The sequence below is a fragment of the Candida parapsilosis genome, contig 005504, assembly GCF_000182765.1.
Source record: "Candida parapsilosis strain CDC317 annotated contig 005504".
Lineage (NCBI taxonomy): Eukaryota > Fungi > Ascomycota > Pichiomycetes > Serinales > Debaryomycetaceae > Lodderomyces > Lodderomyces parapsilosis.
Genome location: NW_023503277.1, coordinates 325,181 through 345,033, shown reverse-complemented (window position 1 = coordinate 345,033; position 19,853 = coordinate 325,181). Strand labels below are relative to the sequence as shown.

General features: G+C 38.3%; 9 protein-coding genes across 9 annotated transcripts; 5 read left to right on the top strand and 4 right to left on the bottom strand. All coding sequences in view use genetic code 12, as the record gives it.

Annotated features, from left to right (window-relative positions):
* Window positions 1–365: 365 nt before the first annotated feature.
* CPAR2_601380 (putative tRNA 4-demethylwyosine synthase) lies at window positions 366–2,591 on the top strand (the record flags this gene model as incomplete). Its single annotated transcript, XM_036807224.1, has 1 exon — window positions 366–2,591. One exon carries the CDS (start codon window positions 366–368, stop codon window positions 2,589–2,591), a length of 2,226 nt encoding a protein of 741 aa, XP_036662903.1.
* Window positions 2,592–2,700: 109 nt separating this feature from the next.
* ALG2 (GDP-Man:Man(1)GlcNAc(2)-PP-dolichol alpha-1,3-mannosyltransferase) lies at window positions 2,701–4,089 on the top strand (the record flags this gene model as incomplete). Its single annotated transcript, XM_036807213.1, has 1 exon — window positions 2,701–4,089. The coding sequence occupies one exon, from the start codon at window positions 2,701–2,703 to the stop codon at window positions 4,087–4,089; it is 1,389 nt and encodes a 462-aa protein (XP_036662902.1).
* Window positions 4,090–6,939: 2,850 nt separating this feature from the next.
* On the bottom strand, window positions 6,940–8,304 carry CPAR2_601360 (uncharacterized protein; the record flags this gene model as incomplete). The annotated part of the gene is made up of 1 exon (XM_036807201.1): window positions 6,940–8,304. One exon carries the CDS (start codon window positions 8,302–8,304, stop codon window positions 6,940–6,942), a length of 1,365 nt encoding a protein of 454 aa, XP_036662901.1.
* Window positions 8,305–8,582: 278 nt separating this feature from the next.
* On the top strand, window positions 8,583–9,208 carry SAR1 (Arf family GTPase; the record flags this gene model as incomplete). The annotated part of the gene is made up of 2 exons (XM_036807190.1): window positions 8,583–8,601; window positions 8,655–9,208. The coding sequence occupies 2 exons, from the start codon at window positions 8,583–8,585 to the stop codon at window positions 9,206–9,208; spliced, it is 573 nt and encodes a 190-aa protein (XP_036662900.1).
* Window positions 9,209–9,513: 305 nt separating this feature from the next.
* CPAR2_601340 (putative GTPase) lies at window positions 9,514–11,490 on the top strand (the record flags this gene model as incomplete). Its single annotated transcript, XM_036807179.1, has 1 exon — window positions 9,514–11,490. The coding sequence occupies one exon, from the start codon at window positions 9,514–9,516 to the stop codon at window positions 11,488–11,490; it is 1,977 nt and encodes a 658-aa protein (XP_036662899.1).
* A 107-nt stretch (window positions 11,491–11,597) lies between these two features.
* RPL10A (60S ribosomal protein uL1) lies at window positions 11,598–12,251 on the bottom strand (the record flags this gene model as incomplete). The annotated part of the gene is made up of 1 exon (XM_036807168.1): window positions 11,598–12,251. One exon carries the CDS (start codon window positions 12,249–12,251, stop codon window positions 11,598–11,600), a length of 654 nt encoding a protein of 217 aa, XP_036662898.1.
* A 623-nt stretch (window positions 12,252–12,874) lies between these two features.
* CPAR2_601320 (uncharacterized protein) lies at window positions 12,875–13,876 on the top strand (the record flags this gene model as incomplete). The annotated part of the gene is made up of 1 exon (XM_036807157.1): window positions 12,875–13,876. One exon carries the CDS (start codon window positions 12,875–12,877, stop codon window positions 13,874–13,876), a length of 1,002 nt encoding a protein of 333 aa, XP_036662897.1.
* A 50-nt stretch (window positions 13,877–13,926) lies between these two features.
* On the bottom strand, window positions 13,927–16,719 carry SEC27 (coatomer subunit beta'; the record flags this gene model as incomplete). Its single annotated transcript, XM_036807146.1, has 1 exon — window positions 13,927–16,719. The coding sequence occupies one exon, from the start codon at window positions 16,717–16,719 to the stop codon at window positions 13,927–13,929; it is 2,793 nt and encodes a 930-aa protein (XP_036662896.1).
* A 249-nt stretch (window positions 16,720–16,968) lies between these two features.
* ALG11 (alpha-1,2-mannosyltransferase) lies at window positions 16,969–18,783 on the bottom strand (the record flags this gene model as incomplete). The annotated part of the gene is made up of 1 exon (XM_036807135.1): window positions 16,969–18,783. The coding sequence occupies one exon, from the start codon at window positions 18,781–18,783 to the stop codon at window positions 16,969–16,971; it is 1,815 nt and encodes a 604-aa protein (XP_036662895.1).
* Window positions 18,784–19,853: the final 1,070 nt, after the last annotated feature.

Genomic DNA, 19,853 nt, shown 5'->3' with positions numbered 1-19,853 from the left:
CATAAGAGCGGGGTCAACCAGTTACACTAATTATGTTGAAAACCAGCTTTTGCTCGTAAAAGTGGGTCACTTGCTGGTTCGAATTTCCCACAAACACATGGGTCATGGGTAAATATACCCAAAGCTATTCTAGTCTTTATTACTTCAAGTCATTATTTGGTAATTATTTGTATGCTTCGTTTTAAACCAATCTGATTCTTGTCTTTAGTAATGTGTATGAATAGATGTAACACAAAGAGGCGAAATCTCCTCCACTGTTTGATGTGCAATGAGATGAAAATTGTAAATTTTTTTTCTTCACCAAATACATTGCAACCATTTGGCCCCATTCTTCAGGCAATTATCTATAACCACGTACCCAATCAATGAGTTCTGGGAGTCTTATTTTGAGCATATGTGCTTCTTTGTACCTTTACAATGGTGGAAGATGGACAATAGTACTATCAGCATTTGTGTTGTCTTATTTGTACAAACTTGAAAGGAAATCAACAACAGTGACACCTCCCCCAATTACAGAAAGTGTTCTAGAGGACAGCTCACAGTCACCAATATATGCCGTGGACTTCACTTCGACTACATTTACACCATCAGCAACGACAAACATCCCCAAAACCGTGCGTCTGCGGGCGAAAAGATCACCCAAGATCATCAAGGCTAGCAAACCAACACCACCACAACAATCAAATGAGCCCATCTTGACAAAGTCGCAAGTGGATCTTAAAAAGTCACAGATTTACATTTTCTATACTACTTTAACCGGCTCATCCTTGAGGTTAGCCAAAAACTTGTACGATAAGTTATCACAAATGGAGCTTTCGCATGAGCCAAAGCTTCTCAGTCTCGATGACGATGTTGACGATCTTGAGAAATACTTTTTAAAGACTCCAAAAGATGACGATAATACAAAGAGTATATATCTTTTGGTGTTACCCTCATATGAAACAGACTCCCCTATAGATTATTTTTTGGAACATTTGATTGATACTTACCAAGATTTCAGAGTTGACAAGTACCCCTTGAGATCCATTTTAGGGTTTGCCGTATTGGGAACGGGAGATTCTGAAAGCTGGCTGGGTGACAAATTCTGCTATCAAGCTAAATTAGCTGACAAGTGGTTGGGCAAATTGGGTGGTAGGAGATTGTATCCTTTGGGAGAGGTATGTATGAAATACGAGGGCGAGCCAAAAGCAAAAGAATGGATTCAAAATTTTGCTGAGCTATTGGTGGACGAGGAGCCATTTTACATCGACGAGAATAATGATGACGAGTTTGATGATAGTGATAAAGAGGACAACAGTGATGATGCAAACACATTAGTTGATGTGGAGGATATGGGAGATATAATACGCAAGACTGGCCAAAGATCCACGCAGCAAATGGAAGTGAAACAAATGGTTGCCAAGGGCTCACCAACATTCAAAACTCTCACGAAACAGGGGTATACCATTGTTGGCTCACACTCAGGTGTCAAGATTTGCAGATGGACAAAGTCAGCATTAAGGGGAAGAGGATCATGCTACAAGTTTGCATTTTATGGAATCAAATCACATTTGTGTATGGAAACAACTCCATCCTTGGCGTGCTCCAACAAGTGCGTCTTTTGCTGGAGACATGGAACTAATCCTGTAGCAAAACTGAATTGGAGATGGGAGTTGGATCCACCAGAAAAAGTGATGGAAGGTGCATTACAAGGACATTATCAAAAGATAAAGCAAATGAGAGGTGTTCCCGGCATCCAAATGGACAGATTTCAAGAAGCTTTCAAGGTGAAGCATTGTGCATTGTCGCTTGTTGGTGAACCAATTTTCTATCCCCATATCAATGAATTTGTTGGCATGTTGCACCAGCAACACATTAGTTCGTTTTTGGTTTGCAATGCTCAACATCCGGACAACTTGGCTAAGTTGTCAAAGGTTACTCAGTTGTACGTAAGTATTGATGCACCAACAAAGACTGATTTGAAAAAAGTCGATCGTCCATTGAATAGTGACTTTTGGGAACGATTAATGTCTTGTTTGGATATATTGAGAACAACGCAATCCCATCAACGTACAGTTTTCAGATTGACGTTGGTGAAAGGTTTCAATATGACTGATATCAAGAGTTATGCCGACATGGTTGAACGTGCCTTACCATCTCAAATTGAAATCAAAGGAGCCACATTCTGCGGTTCATCAAATGGTAATGGAAACCCATTGACTATGCAAAACATTCCATTTTATGAAGAGTGTAAGGAGTTTGTCAGGTCATTAAGTGATGAGTTGCGTGCTAGAAATCTTGGATATGATATTGCTGCAGAACACGCTCATTCATGTTGTATCTTGGTGGCACACGAGAAGTTCAAAATCAATGGCGTATGGCATACACATATTGATTACCCCAAGTTTTTTGAGTTGTTGGAATCAGGCAAGGACTTTGTTGATATTGATTACGTCAAGCCAACTCCAGAATGGGCAGTTTGGGGTTCAGAAGAGGCAGGGTTCAACCCAGTAGACACCAGATGGGATAGAAAAGCCGAAAAGTTGAAGAACAAGTTAGCTAGAGAGGAGGAAGCTAAAAGGAAGGAGCAAATACCAATGGAAGTGATATAGTTGTATACACACGCGTTAAAGACTAAAGTCGAAAAAAAAAAAATTGATTTCGTAAACAGTTTGACATCTCAAATCTCGAATCTGGACTCTTTTGTACATCAACTACACCATGTCGTCGAAAAAGCCAGGAGGTATTGCATTCATACATCCGGATTTGGGAATTGGCGGTGCTGAAAGGCTAGTGGTTGATGCGGCAATGGGTTTACAAAACTTGGGCAACCAAGTGGTCATTTATACATCACATTGCGATCTTAACCATTGTTTTGATGAAGTGAGTTCTGGTCAATTAAAAGTAATTGTTTATGGTGATTTTCTACCCACACAGTTTTACAAGAAATTTCACATATTATTCGCCATCCTTCGTCAATTGTATTTAACGCTTGTGTTGATTATTTCGGGAGACATAAAGAACTATGATTTTTTCATTGTTGATCAATTATCCTTTTGCATCCCACTTTTAAATTTATTCAGTCTTGCAACAACCAGAGTCCTTTTTTACTGTCATTTCCCTGATCAATTACTAACGAAAAGGGCCAGTTTCTTAAAGAGTCTTTATCGGGTGCCGTTTGATTTCATTGAAGAATGGACTACAGGATGCAGTGATCAAATTGTCGTTAATTCAAACTTCACCAAGGGAATATTTCACAACACATTCAAGAACCTACGCGATATAGACCCCGGCGTCATTTACCCGTGTATCGACAGAAACATTGAGGAGACCGAGGAAACACGCAAATCAAATGAAGAAGTTGTCAATTTCTTCAAAAATTCCAAGTTTTTCTTGTCCATCAATAGGTTCGAAAGGTCAAAGAATATAGAACTTGCCATTAAGGCCTTTGCAAAACTGAAACGAATTCTTCCCGGGAAACCAAGATTGGTCATTGCAGGAGGATACGACGCTAGAGTGCTTGAAAATGTGGAATACTTGAAAGAGTTGGCCAAACTTTGTGATGATTTAAAGTTGACGAATTTTACCATACGAGGGAAGCTTCTTGTCATGCCACCATCGACTGAAGTTTTGTTTCTACCAAGTGTTAAAACGTCGCTTAAAACATCGCTTTTGAAATATGCCGAACTTCTCTTGTATACTCCAGGAAGAGAACACTTTGGTATTGTTCCTGTTGAGAGTATGCTTTACAAAACACCGGTATTGGCAATCAACTTTGGAGGACCATTAGAGACCGTGGTCAATTACGATGGAACCAATATTGACGAAGCGACTGGGTTCACCATTCCCGGGGATCACGACAAATGGGCTAAAACCATCACGAAATATTACAATGAAACCGGAGATGACATCAAACGGAAATTGGGAGAGAATGGATACAGTCGAGCTATAGAGAAGTTTTCTCGAGATCAAACCAGCTATGAATTTGTAAAGAATTTGGAGTATGCAGCAAGAAGCAAGAAAAGAGTTCTTGTCCCTCATTGGATACTTTCATTAGTGCCTGTTGTTGTTGTAACTATAGCTTATGTTCTATTCAGAGCTGTTTATTAAAAAGAGGGAAACTTTAGCAAAAAATATAGCGATATAGGCTAACTATAGAATGACAGGCACACAATATCTCCATGGGTTTGTAGTGCCGGATAAATCTTAACCTACAGTTTCCGTTTCCATACCCATCTCTGCAGTTGACTTAGCATGGTTGATTTCCTGAATTCCGATAATTGGTCTGCTGTTAAAAAGGTAGAATCAAGTCTTCCTATACACCCGGCAAGGAAACTAATAAAATTTACGGGCTGATCGTCATATTCAATGATTCCATGCTCTTGTAACCCCTGCGAACTATCACTGGTTACAATGTAGCCCATCAAATTTCTAAGTACACGATCTTGTGAAATGCTTTGTTTTTCAAGGTCCTCTTTAACATGGAGAAGTTTGTATTCAAGAGGACCAAAATGTGAGATGTATAGGTCTAGACGCAACTTGACATCATTATCATCGTGGGTTGCCTTTCATTCGAGCAAATGAAAAAAGTTGGAGTATGGTCAAAACCAATTCCAGTTTCGACATCAAACATGTTGAGACAAAAATTATCTATATCCTCATTGCAAAAAATTGTACTTTTCCACTGTGGTATTAACTAAGTCGTGTTTCCAACATTTGAGGTAAACTTTTAAATTTCTTTCTGTATGCTTCCCTTTTGTTTCATCCTCAATCGGGTCATCGGAAATTTCTATCAACTTCGACATTGAAACTATTTCCACAAATCTCCTACAACGAAGAACCTTTCTCGAATTCTCGCCTGCAAATATGTACACATCTCTTATGAAGGAGCTGTATGGGGTTGAGGTATTAATCTGACATTCTTCTCCACCAATATAGCAAAAATCAGCCGCTGGCATCGATTTCTGAAAAATGTAACTATCTCATTGTTATCAACGTTGTAAATCTTTTTCAAAAGCTCTATCACTCTTTTTTTCTTATTTTCTTTCAACATAGAGGGTACATAAGCCTTTTCTGGCACTTGTTTGTGTAAGTCCAGAAACTTTTGAGGTACAGAGACTTTGGTTTGGTGGTGGATAGTTTTTGCAGTTTCCACAGGTGGTATGATTCACAACTCTTCGAGTAGAAATGAAACGTCGCTGGAGTTCAAATTAAAAACCATACTTGCCTTTAGAGCTTTGTTAGTGTGCACTAGATTGTAAGCCTAACTTTTGGTTTCAAGTGTTCAAAGTTAAATGACGGCATAGTTTCTAAACTTTTGATATGCTGCAAAATCGAGCTTTGTGTCACCCAAGTCTATTCTCAGCTGCGATCGAAGAAAAAAAAGGAAAGCACAACGGAGACCACATATATGAAGATCCCATCAAGGGCACGAAAAACTTCTAAATTGTCTGCTCTCTTTAAGAAGGTATCTATCGCAGATTTACCTTACGAGGCTCTAGACATTGTCTTTGGCAATATAAATCAACACCAGGCTTTGGCTTTAGCCTCATTACATTCAAAACTGCAATATTTGATGAAAAAAAGCTTTATCAAAACATATATATATATATAGGATCGGCTGTGGAGCAAATACAAGGAAAGGACGCAATTTCAGATACTCCGGAAACATAAACAACCTAGAAGGCTATCGCTATACATTGATATAATCAGAAACATTTGAATGGTACCTAGTGAAAATGGATGGACAACAGGAAGTTGCGAATTTTGTGCACGTTGACCACTTTGTGGTCTTGATCGATTGCTTCTTTCGACATTTTACACATGTAAAAAACTTTGAACTGGCCCCAGATTATACAGATAGATGGATGAAATATATGGACTTTTGGGATTTCTATGTATGTTTCAAAAATGATTACTTGAAAAACTCAGTTTTCAATACAGTACATGCTTCCTATTATTTCAATAGAGGAGTTTTTCTGGAACTTGATGAAGGGATAACAAAGTTGGTGATAACTCGACTTAGAGATCCACAAACCGTGAAAATAATTAGCACGTTGCCAAATCTAACGACTTTATATCTCCACGACTCGGACTACTAAAAAGAGTCTTTTTGTTTCGGCACTGATATCAGATTCGAAAATTATACTTGTCTGGTTCCGATTCCCCACTGGACAGTTTTACCATCAGCAAGCTTTTCGATACCTCAAAACTCAAAGAATTGTACATTCAAATTTATTTAGGCCAGTATATTAAAGGATTGCTCTCTGCCCAACACTTGGATACCCAGTACCCGAACTTAGTTCAGCTTGGTATAGACCTAAAGTCTTATTATTTCAATCAGCTTCTGATACTTTTTAATAAACAGGTCCATTACTAGCTTCAGCTGATAATATTAGTCCATCCTAGAGATGATTGGAACGAGTGTATACCCCGTTTGTGCGATCTGTTTCCTAATGCAAGCATCAACTGGTGACACTAGTTGAAGTGTAAACCTAGTTGTACCAATTTCCTAGAAACGGCTACTGGGTTCAGCCCACATTTACCCCCTCGAGTTGGGGGGTATCACCATTAAGATGATGATGCACAGTGGGATTTAAAAAGAAAGTCTTTATGTGAGCTCGATGGAGACAAAATGGTAAGCCTTGAGTTTCAAAAGTATTATTCAAATTCAGAATTGAAAATGCTATCTTGTGATCACTTAGATCTTCCAAAAGCCCCTACTTTGCTGACTGTTTGCTTTAAGTGGTAATAGAAATCACATTTGATTTTAACTACAAGTCTTGAAAAATAATCACAAACTCACGTAGGGCGTATAGTATCTGACGAAACACGATATCATGTACTATTTTTCTGCTCTTCAAAAAAAAAAAAGGAGAAACTGTTACAAACGATGCCTCCAATATCTTTATTCATAAGCAAAAGCCCACAGACTCAATATCTGATAATTTTCATGTCTTTCTATTTGGCCATTTTGAATACATCTTTGATTGCTTTCCACAAATTCAAGCTCGTATCAACATTCTTATTCTCGTGAATTTCAGGTGATCCTTTCAATTTCAACGCATTGAAATATTTCAGGGGTCCACCACCGGGATTATCAACCAATTTGGATTTCCATCCTCCTTTATGCACCTTGAACCATTTTTCAATCAATGTGGGAAACTTGTCCAAAGTCCGCCAGTAAGACTCGTTTACCTCTTTGTCCTTATCCAATTTCAACTTGTGACCACTGACACTGGGGCATTGTAAGTTGTAATGTCTGATATCTGTATTCAACGAATCAATTTTTGCCTGAATATAAGCTAGATCAGTCCCCGACAAGCTATTGTCTTCGAATGTGATCTTCTCTATGTTTTTTTCATATTCATCCAATATCTGATCCACTGTGGTGGCCCTCTCGATATATCCCTTCATAGTTGACTCATTAATCACCCACTTAAACCACAACTGATCCAAATCAGCTTTAAATTGTTCAATTGATTTGTTCAAATTTTGCTGATTCTCAATCCAAGGTGGTAACACCTCTTGTTTGTTCAAAATCTGGTTCATAAAGTAATTGCTGTCAGTACAATTCTTCAAATGTTCCAGGGTTAGAGGCTTTCCTCGAACATTATTCATTTCAGGCGAGTTAAATCTTCCTGTTTGTTGATCAATAGCAGCATTGATTCTATTCCCAGCAAGACTATTAACAAAATCAACTGATGAGGCATTAGCAAGCAACATTGAAGGACCCAAAAGTCTTTCTTTGTAAATTTCTCTAAACTTTGCTTTTTCCTTGTCCTCAGGGTTTCTGTTGATCTTATAATCTAAGCTTCCGTCTCTTGCCATTGCAAGCTTATCACCAGCCGAAACCTTTCTTTTCAATTGAAATGTGGCCATTGGGTCATTGATTGGTTTTGGCTTCAGATCTAAAATCATTCTTAGATTAGCATCGTAGTTTGTCTCCTCTCCCAGCCACGGTTTTGCATTGTAGATGTCTCTCGCGTGTTTATTGTGCTTTAGAAGCGGCTCACTTTTTATGTATGATTGTGCATGGTTGAGTTGTTGTTGATCTTTGGTGCCGTAGTCATATTTTGTCAAGAAACTGTTGATTTGAGGGTTCATTTGACGTATTTGGGGAGTCGCCAGACTGCTAGCAATTTTTTCCTCCAATATTTGTTTCATCCTCTCCACTATAGCGAAGTCGACATCGGACTCGAGTTTGGAACCATCAACTTCGTCATCATCATCCTTGGCTGGGTGAGTCTTTGTTGCCTTGAATCTTTTCAAGATCGCCCTTGCTCGAGAAACAAGTATAGTACTTTGATGTAAAGATTTAAGCATCCTCAAATAATAGAGTCAGCGTGGAAACCTAATATATATATCATAGAGAGATATCAACTTCAGAAAGGACAGTTCCAACTGAAAAGCCAAAGTCAGTATTGTAGCCATCTATCGTGCTTCTAATTTTTAGTTCCTGTATATAAACAACAACAAAAACATTCTCTTTTGTTGTGACGTTGTTCACTTCTTTTCAATTCTTCTTTAGTTTCAACAGAATAGAAAAGATTCAGCTCCGTTCTTGATCACCCGCAAAGTACAAGACTTTCTCGATATATAACATGTGGATTTTTGATTGGTGTATGTACTGTGCCAGATCTTTAATGCGTTTATCCCGTACTAACCCCATTTAGTCCAAGACGTATTAGCCTCATTAGGTTTATGGAATAAACATGCCAAGTTGTTATTTCTAGGTTTAGATAACGCTGGTAAAACAACATTATTGCATATGTTGAAAAACGACAGATTGGCCACCTTACAACCAACTTTACACCCGACATCGGAAGAGTTGGCCATTGGCTCCGTTAGATTTACTACATTTGATTTGGGTGGGCATCAGCAAGCACGTAGATTGTGGAAGGACTATTTCCCTGAAGTCAATGGAATTGTATTCCTAGTTGATGCTGCTGATCCCGACAGGTTAGCTGAATCAAAGGCTGAATTGGAATCATTGTTTAGAATTGAAGAGTTGAGTCAAGTGCCATTTGTTATATTGGGTAACAAGATTGATGTTCCAACTGCTTGTGGTGAAATGGAATTGAAGAATGCTTTGGGATTGTACAACACTACAGGTAAGGATACTGGAAAATTACCTGAAGGTACTAGACCAATTGAAGTGTTTATGGTATCTGTTGTTATGAGATCAGGTTACGGTGAAGCATTCAAGTGGTTGTCCCAGTACATTTAAGCTCATAGGTTGGGGGGGGGGGGGGCGGTGTATTCTTGACCTTGCCACTTGTATAGAGCTCAATGTACGTTAATGATCAATAGAGAATCTACCAGACCACCCACAAGCGTTGTGTTTTGGCTAATTGTTGTAGTTTTGCAGTAATATTGCCAATGTCTTAAGAGCAGAGCGCGCAATCAACCCTCCTGACATTTAATTCTTTTTTTGTCTTTTTGTCTTTTCGTCTCATCGCTAAAAGGACATGCAAAAAGTTGATTGCAACTTTAGTACATTCATTTTTCTTCTTACTAATCAACGCTATAACAATGGAGTCTAATAACAAAGTATCGTTACACCCGGAGCAAAAGAAATGGAAGGCTCCAAAGGGGCCGAAGCCAGTTCACCACAAGAACAAAAACCTCATAGGTTTGGGTCGTACCATAGCAAATCAGAGGTCCAAGGAAAATGAAGTTCAATATTTGCCAGATGGGGAGATGAGATTCACCACAGACAAGAAAGATCCCAACTGGGTCAAATTGAGATCAGTTACACAAGAAAATTCTTTGGATGAATTTTTGAGTACAGCACAATTGGCTGATACTGATTTTAGTGCAGAGAGAGGACAGCAAGTTAAAATCATCAAAGTTGGCAACACAAACATAATCAACTCTAATGGATTATTGAGTACGGATGAGATGTTAGCAATGAGGCAGAAACATATGATGTTTGAAAATAAATTGACTATTCCAAGACGTCCAAAGTGGTTCAAACAACAAAGTAAATTAGAAATCGAAAGGCAGGAAAATCTCGCATTTTTAGCATGGAGGAGAGACTTGGCAAGTTTGACGGAAAATAATGATTTGTTATTGACCCCATTCGAAAGGAACTTGGAGGTTTGGAGACAGTTATGGAGAGTGGTGGAGAGATGTGACTTGGTGGTGCAAATTGTTGACGCAAGGAATCCGTTGTTTTTCAGATCTATTGATTTGGAAAAGTATGTTGACGGTTTCAACGAAAATAATGACCCAAATCATCAAAAAAGGAACTTGCTACTTGTCAACAAGGCAGATATGTTGAGTCGTGACCAAAGAGTAGCATGGGCTGACTATTTCAAAGCAAAGAACATCAACTATGTATTCTTCTCTGCAGCCAATGCAAATGCATTGTTGGAAAAGGAGAGAGAGGAAGCAGAACAGATTGAACAGCATATACAGGAAGGCTCTCTGACCAGTGCTGACCAGTTGGTTGATGACTTGGAGACAGATGAGTCTGTGAGAATTTTGAAAATTGAAGAGCTCGAGCAATTGTTTATGGACTCTGCGCCAAACTTTGAGGTGGACCCAGAATTTCCTGATCGTAAATTGCAGATTGGTCTTGTTGGGTACCCCAATGTTGGTAAATCCTCCACAATTAACGCCTTGATTGGATCAAAGAAAGTATCAGTCTCCTCAACACCAGGTAAAACAAAACATTTTCAAACACTCCATCTAACTCCCGATGTTATACTTTGTGATTGCCCTGGTTTAGTGTTTCCTAATTTTGCCTACACCAATGCCGAATTGGTTTGTAATGGTGTTTTGCCAATTGATCAATTACGTGAACATATCCCCCCAACTGCACTAGTGTGTCAAAGGATACCGAAGTTTTTTCTTGAAGCTGTGTATGGTATTCACATACCTATTCAACTGGTTGAAGATGGAGGTAACGGAGAGTACCCAACAGCTAGAGAATTGCTTAATGCTTACGCGAGAGCAAGAGGTTACATGACACAAGGATTTGGGGCTGCTGACGAACCAAGGGCAGCCAGGTACATTCTTAAAGATTATGTTAATGGGAAACTCCTTTATGTGAACCCTCCTCCAGTCCTTGTTAATGGAGAGTGGCAATTGTTGGATTTGCAAAAGAGTAGAGAATTCAATAAGGAGTTGTACACTTTACAACATCTCCCTGAATCAAGACGACAACAGATTGAGCATGCCATGAAGGCGAGAAATATTTCAATTGATCAGTTTGATTTGCAAAAAGATATCTCCAAGTTGAATTTTTCCATGCATATTGGTGGTGGCGAAGAGAGTAGTGGCAGTACAACTGGGGCAAAGACGTTATTTTACGGAGGAAAACAGGCCAAGTTGGAAAGTGCTGGTGATGATTTAGATCAAGAGTTTTTTGCAATGGGTAACGTTGAGGGTAAATTGAATACACCATTCCACAAAAAGACCATCTCATTACCAACTAAGTCTGATAAGAAGCACAACAAGAAAAACAAGAAACAGGAGAAGAAGCATAGATTCGTAGCTAGTTAAAATTTTACAAATCTTTTTACGGTTTTACGGTAATTTTCTCAAATGATTTTTTATATATTACATTTGACACTTGAACAGTGACTACTAGACCCTGATTACCTCTAAGCTTAGTAGATTCTGAAAGATGGACCCATGGTGGATTTGATAACCAATGATCCAACGTTTTGCCAGTTCTTCTTCAACAATGAAACCAAAAAGTTAGCAGCCATCAAGATTTGGTTGACCAAAGCATCTTCATCCATATCAACGTTACCAACAGCAACGGCCAAACACAAGACCTTTTTCAATTGGAACTTGATGGTGGATTTAACATCGGTAACCTTTGAGTACAAATCATCATTGTGGGAAACTGGAGTTGGGAACTTACCAGCCTTTGACAAAGTTGGTCCCAACAATCTTGGGATTTGCTTAATCAAAACTTCAGAAGCAATAAAAGCATTGTACTTCTTGGCCAATTTCTTGATCAATTTCTTGTTCTTGTTCAATTTCTTCAAGTCATCAACAGACATGGCATCAACACCCAATGATTTTGCTCTATCAACATCAAAAGCATCACCAAAGATACAGATGGTCATGTTTGGTCTTGGAACTTGAGGCAATTTCAAAGTACCTGAGAAACGCTTGTCTCTTTGTGGGTCATAGTTTTTCAAACCAACTTGCAATTCAACAGTTTCCAAAAAGTTTCTCTTTTTGGTTTCGTTGGAATGCTCCAACAATTTCTTGACGTTTTCACGAACGTGAGCTGAGGTGATTTTAGACATGCTTGGCTAAAAGGTTACGTCTCCCAAAAGTAAATTGGTAAATTTGATTGATTCGACGTGGATGAAGAAGGGAAAAGAAGTACGACTAGTTTGGATATGACGATGGGGTGGAAAATTTTCAGCACAATACTGCGCAGGTTAGCACAAAGCGGAAGAAAAAGAAAAGAAAAAAGATGCTACCAAATGCGCAAACAAGAGATCAACTTGTCACATGACTATCTGTGACTGTCTAATTTTGTAAACCTTTTGGGAAGTCCACACTACACTTTGCAACAAATGCCAACCTCAATGACCAAAGGTTGAGTGTGGCATTATTGCGAATACTCTACCTACGCAGGGAGCCACACCACCCATTTAATTAAGTTTTCTCTGCGTCGATTGGAAACAAACTCACATTCCACATTGCTCTCTTTCACTTTGTTGACACCTAGCTGTTCCCAAACAGGCACTTTACACCAGAGGTAAGCTTCTCATTAGCTTCCGCCCTTGGTGCCACCTGGGCCCATTGTTCGTGTCTACTTTCAGTGCTACTTTACGAATGTCACAAAACAAAATGATGCCAAAAGCCGCATGAAATTGTTTCCATATCAAAACGCGTATAGGAAAGACACCATTCTAGACCAATGAGCGTGTTAGTCACAAGGCAATTACGGTATAGGAAACTAGCCTTTCATGTACGACTATTCCAAACATCCACATATACCTACTTTGCTCCCTCCATAATTCAGTGCAATACCGATTCTAAATCGATTTCTCACCAACCCCCATACAAACGATTCAATAAATTCAAAAAACTATCCCGGAAAGAAGAAGCTGAACAGCAAAGGATAGCTGCACGTAATAGCCTCCAACATTTGGACTTAAAGTACAATATAATCACGCCAACAACAAAGAAAATCTTGGATGTTGGATTTGCACCAGGTAATTGGATGTCTTATATTGTGGATCGAGTGTGCCAAATACATGATATTGAAGATACCAAGTTACACACAGTTGGAGTACATATCCTTGGCTTTGATATCCTATTCAAAAGCCCACCGTTGGGTACGAGTTCAATTCAAGGAAACATTTTCTCCAAACTAAGTCACGAAAATGTGGTACACCATTTCCAAGAAGTTGCCAATAAGCAAAATCAATCGCAGTTTCAAAATGAAGTTGACAATGACATTGATCACAAGTCGTATTTTGCCCAAGAGATTGATGAATCGCAATTGACAAAAACTATGGACCAATTGACGATATCGGAAGCGTCAAAGTTTTCAAAAGACAATTGGAAGTTGGATTTGATCATTAGTGATTTAGCACGTCCTGGTAGACAACAAAGTGGGTTTTATGATTATACTGAAACAAATCCCTATCTACGATACAACAACAATAAAGGATTGAACCATTCAATTGTCAACCCGCAAAAGGGTAATTTGGTTTTGGCCGATGGAGCAATCATGCTCATGCAGAAAACATTGCAACAAGGTGGCAAGTTCGTCTTGAAATTGACCAGCATAGACAATGGAGATGAAGAAATCGCTATGATGAAGAAAAAGTTACAGATCCTCTTTGACAAAGTACACGAGATAAACCTAATGCGAGATTGTATCTTCATTTGTCTTGATAAAAAAGGTGTATAACCATTGTTTTTGTAAAATGTGTATTTAATTTTTTCTACGGACTAGTTCTTTCAATCTTTTGTTTCGGTCACTTCAACACCACCGTTAGCATCATCATTCTCCTTTTCCAATTCAACCTCGTGAACTTCCTTAGCTTCAGTTTCCCTTTCTCCTACATCATCTTCTTGTTTCTCTTGTGATTCTTCTTCTAAGTTGATCAACGGAGCAGCCGTAGCAGCGGTTGCAGCAACATCACCATCAGAAGCCACTCCGTTGTTGATACTTAGGTCCTCAAAATCATCAATCAAACGTTCACTAATTTTATCCTTCTTTTTCAGTTTCAAAACATCCTTGAATTCTTTAATATAATTTGATAACCTCTCATGATCAACGCCATAATTTCTTCCAAACAAAATCGCTTCTGGGTATCTGCCACTCTTGATTAGTAAATCTAAACACTTATTGACATCACCCACAAGCCACCATGCTTGCCACGATATGTTGTACCTTCCCTTCTCCTCACATTTTTCAGCTAATTTGATCAATTGTGCCTTGTTGTTTGTTGAAGATAAAAGTAACAACAATGAAGAATAGTCATTGGCTAGCCAAAACGATTCCTGAGCCATTTTTAAGTTCCATTTGTTCAATGCCAAATCACCAAGCTTCTTCCACTTCTGTACATTGGCCAATGCAAGAGATGGGCTTTGTTGTTGTTGTTTTGATAATAATTCGTAAGCCTGTTGCAAGTTTTCTGTGGTTAAAGCAATTTGAAATTTAGAATCGAAATCTTGTGACAATGCATAAGACAATGACAAGTATCCCAATTTCTCAAAAAATCGTGAAAGTTGGTTAAGCTCGGTTTTGGAGTAGTTGGAAATGAGTGCATTGTATTCTTCGGAAAGATTATCAATTGTAACTGTAGCCAAATCAGGAGCTTCCTCACCCGTCTCTTCATCCAACACATTTTGAGTTGCAAATTGTTCCAAATCGCCCCTCATTACCAACGTTTGTAACTCCAAAACTTCAGCATTGATGTACCACGATATAACGTCAAATGATTTATCAATGAGATAAAGTTTACCATCTTGAGCTTTGTAACCAAGTATGTAAAACTTGCGATCAAAATGACCCAAGTTGATAACTTCTCCACCAACAAAGTAGTTCAATCTGTTGGTAGTTGCTGTAGTGTACACAAAAACATCACCAATAAACTTTCCTGACAAGATAGGTTCTGAGGTGGGTAACGTGTACAACACGTCAAATGCAGTTTCCGCTCCTTCTTCTGCATCCAATTCACCGTTGGCAACAGCTTGTTCAAATACTTCTTGATCATAACTCAAAAAGTATGTTTCGTCACTAGTTTTTGCACCAGTGACAGCGGTTGATTTTTCACCTGTGCTTGAACTGGTAACTATTGCCAACAACTGACCATTGTCAGACCATACAACATCAGTGATATCATCATCAATATCAACCCTTCTCACCAATTTCCCTTGTTCCCAATCATAGAATGAAATACATCCTTCGGACTTTACACCCAACAAATATCCGGCAAAAATCTTGTCAGCTTGGTACAACAAGTCAATAATTAGCGATTCTTGGAAATTTTTATAAACTTTGACACTAACAGTGGATTCTCTAATGGCAAAGGGGCATGCAGCAGACGTGTCATGAGAGTTCCAAACAAAATCAAGTGCACTGCCATAAGCTTTCGATCTCCATCCCAATGCACTGTACACGATATATTCACCATCACCACAAACTGCAGCGTATCTACCATTAGAAGAGTGGTCCAAAGATTGTGGAAAAACTTCAATAGTTCCCAAGTCTCTTTGCTGCAAATGCAAGGACTCTCCATCCTTTAATCCTTGTGTGGCATTTGGTTTAATAACTGATTGGAAAACTTCTGAATTTTTGGCATATATTAGCTTATTGTTTGAGTCCAACGAAAATAATGGCTCTTCACTGCCCAATTTAACAATGACAAATCCTGAATCGAACCCCACGGCAATGACATTGGATTTTGGTAGTACACCAACACACCATGCTCTTTCAAGGCTGTAGTTTATCGATTTTTCCAATTTGAAGGTGTTTGAGTTCCAAAATCTAACAGTGCCATCTTCTGATCCTGATACAATGACTGGCAATTCTGGATGGAAAATTGCAAACGATACATTCGACAAATGCCCTTCCAAGGTGGCAACACATGATTTGGTTTGATAATCCCATACTTTAATAGTCTTGTCATCACTGGCAGTAATCAAATAAGGCTTATCAGCTTGTGGGTAATAATCAACGAAATTGACTCCCTTGGTATCATGAGCAATCAAGGTGAAATTTGGATGTGAACTTCCCAATGACCAGATTTTGACAGTTCTGTCCAAACAAGCAGAAGCAAAAGTATTTGGATCCTTGGGATTGAAGTTAACACTCATGACATAATGTTGGTGGCCCTCAAAAACTTGTTCCAATTTCCAATTATTATCCCAATTCCACAACTTGATGGTCAAATCATCACTTGAACTCAAAATGTATGGTTTTGTAGGATGAACAGCAATGGATCTAATATAATCAGGGTGAGCCTCAAACTGGGTAACTTTTTCACCAGTATTGTAATTGTAAACACGAATTTGGAAATCATCAGCTCCAACCACAATCCAATTCTTTCTGGCAATAAACTTACCAGTACGCACAGGTAACTCAGTAACTTGTATAGACTTAACCAATACATTTGTGGCGTATGACCAGATTTCAACTTTCCCATTGTACAATGTTGTCAAGATCCATGGTTCTGTTGGATGGAAATCGATACCCTTGACACGATCCGAATGGTGACTGAATGTTTTTGCTATATCTAATTTCATCGTGTGATCTTAGTATGGTATGTGCAATTGGACGTGATGCAAAGGTATTCAATGAGGGGGGGTTAGAATACTTTGTCGTTCAATACTCTTGATATTGTTGATTTTGTTTGGTTGGAAAATTCGATTCAATTTTTTTTCTCTTTCTGAACACGTTTAACAATTGTACACGACAAAAAAATATATATTGTACACCTGTCACTACTACTACTACGGTGTATATACAGACAAACGATTGCAATACCTTTAGTTTTAATATACACTCTCCAACTTCCCTCTTCTCTCTACTCTATATTCTTTTTCAAGTGATTCTGCTCTTTCAATGTGTTTTCTCCATTTGTCTTCAAATATTTTGTTAGAAAATTTATCCACAACTAATTGTTGGCCAGTTGATCTCATTCTTTGCAATGTCTCATCACTGATAAGCAGTCTATCAGTTACAAACATAGTGGAAAGTAGTTGCTCCAATGTGGGGAACTCCTTTTTCTTCCCATTCACTTCAAACACCAAATACTTTTCCTTGTTGTCTTTTGTTGTTTGCAATGATGGGTCAAAGTCGGGATCAGCAAATGACTTGAAGAAAAAACCAGTAGCATTTGCCCAGTCCGTAATCTTCTCACCAGTTACAATATCAAGAAGCGGACCCGCTGACGCGTGAACAATGGGGATACAACCTCTTGCAACATATTCAACCACACCAATCCCAAAATGTTCATTCCACATGGCATTGAGCCCAAATTTACAAGTTGAAAGAAAATGTACAATTTCAGCATATGAGCAATCAACTGCAAATTCAACAAACCCGTCAAGTTTCAATGCCTTTACTTCTTGTTGTAAAAACTCCAATGTCGCGGTATCATCCTTTGTGCGACAAGACCCAGCAAACAACAAAGTAGGCACTTTTGCTTTGGGAGATGTGAGGTTGGGATAGTTGTTTACAAGGAATTGTTGATATTCCTTCAAAACCAATATGTGACGTTTCTCAGGGCGAAATTGTGCCAAATACAAAAGTTGATTTGTTCTTGTGCTGTTACCAACTTTTGCATTTACGAGGTATTCAGTTCCACATGGTGGGTATAGTATGCTAATCTCCTTCCCCAACGCTTTATTATAAGTCCATATCTTTTGCATATGTTCAAAAGTCCAAGACCCATTAGCTAAGGTTACATCAACATACGAACCAATGTAAACATAAAGCCAATAAAGCGCAGACCAGTAAAACAACTTGGCGTAATCAAATGCATCTGATTTGCTTCTAACTTTTGTGACGTCAGATATGTGGCTGTATTTCAATTTGTTGAACATATTCTCTTGCAAGATTGGATAATGGACATAAGCAATTATGGGAATTTTCAAAACAATTGACGCTACAAAATAGCTTCCTGGTAATCCCATAGTATCAACCCATACATCGGGTGAAAGTTCAAAAGCTGCTTCCAAACTCAATAAAAAAGTACCAAATAATTGCCCCACAATGGTTAAATGTTTCCAATAAGAACTATCTATCAATTTTCCAAAATTTTTCAAGTAAATGAATACAATTCGCTTGTAGTCCAAATCCTCAACTTGGAACTTATCTCTTGCTTTGCCCAAAATCGACAATGGCTCGGCATCAGTGTTTGTGGTGTAAACAACACATATGTTCCTCTCATCCTGTTCAAGGGTAGCTTTAATTGCTTCCCACAAGACTTTTTCGCCGCCGCCACCATTATTTGCATATGGATGGAAGAATCCAAACAATAATCTCCTTTTAGAGTCATTAACGTCTCTTCTTCTTGTTTCTTGCATAAATTGATCTTTATTGGCAATATCTCTGGGTGAGATCTTCAACTTGTTGTTGACAAAATTTGTATAAAATGATGGTATCTCACTAGCCAATACAAGTCGACGTCTAAAACTTGATCGTTTGTGACTAACTTTTAAATATATTGGTTTGTCATAGTTGATTACTTTGAGAATTGCATCTTGCCATTTCTGTGAGGGGACTAGGAAATAATGAGGTAAGACCGAAGTAAATACTTGATGGATAAAGTATATCACAAGAAGTATGCCTAATATGAACCACATGGCTGGTACAGTGGACGAGTGCTCTCTCTTATCTTTAAAGGTTTTGCAGGGAAAGCTATTTTTTTTTCGGAACGAAATTGGGAGCTTACCTAAGTTATGTATGGGTAGATCCACCACTCTATGTATTTTAATGAGGCCATATAGGTTCCCATATCATTGAGGTGGCATCTTTTGCTATGGGTCTTATTGTTTCGTGTTTGACAGATCTTTTATGTTGTAAACCAACAACCATGATGTAAATTTTTTTTAAGTTCTTGGGATGGCCCCTTTTTTTGCAATCAAATGCTAGCAAAAATGTTAACATTTGGTTATTGAATGATCATTAGTCAAGACACACATCCTGGGTTTAACTTTGATTCAACTTGTTTTTTGTATCCTACAAGTTTTGCTTCACCATGTAGAGTGAGGTTTTGTAAGTCAGTCATACAGTAAGCATCGTAGTCACTTCTTCGAGTACGTGTTTACAACAACATTTTGCCGGTTTCAAGGCTAATTAGATGATTTACTAGTCAGTGTATATTCAATTGCTAAATGGCACATTGCATATGTTGTACTAAACTACATGTAAGCTAACCTAAAGATTGTAGTGTAATCAGATTTCCTAATTGGGATAAATTAACGCGTCATAATTAATAAACCTAAATCTTTTCTAGACATAATCTCCCTTTCAATTTGAAGTTTGCTTTTATACACTCATTCTTGTTATTTCTTACTATTGGTTGTTACCTTAAAGCCTTCACAATTTGCTCATTCATACGACCTATTGCTACATCATTTACTCATCGCCGGCACTTAGTGTATCCCCAACCACCACCACCCCACTACTACTATTGGCTATATCCACGATACGCAATTTAGACGCTGAGAAATTAATTTAATTTTAGATTTTTTTTTTTCCCTTTTCCTTTACCATTCCCAGAACACCTTTCATCACTTGTTCATTTCTTTAATTACAGAGAGCTTCATTTCATCAACTAACTAGTCGAGTTTGAGACCACAATATTTTCCTGATATCCACCGAGGTTTCAAACAGTTTTACAAGCTATTCACTTGCTGATAAGATAGTGTGG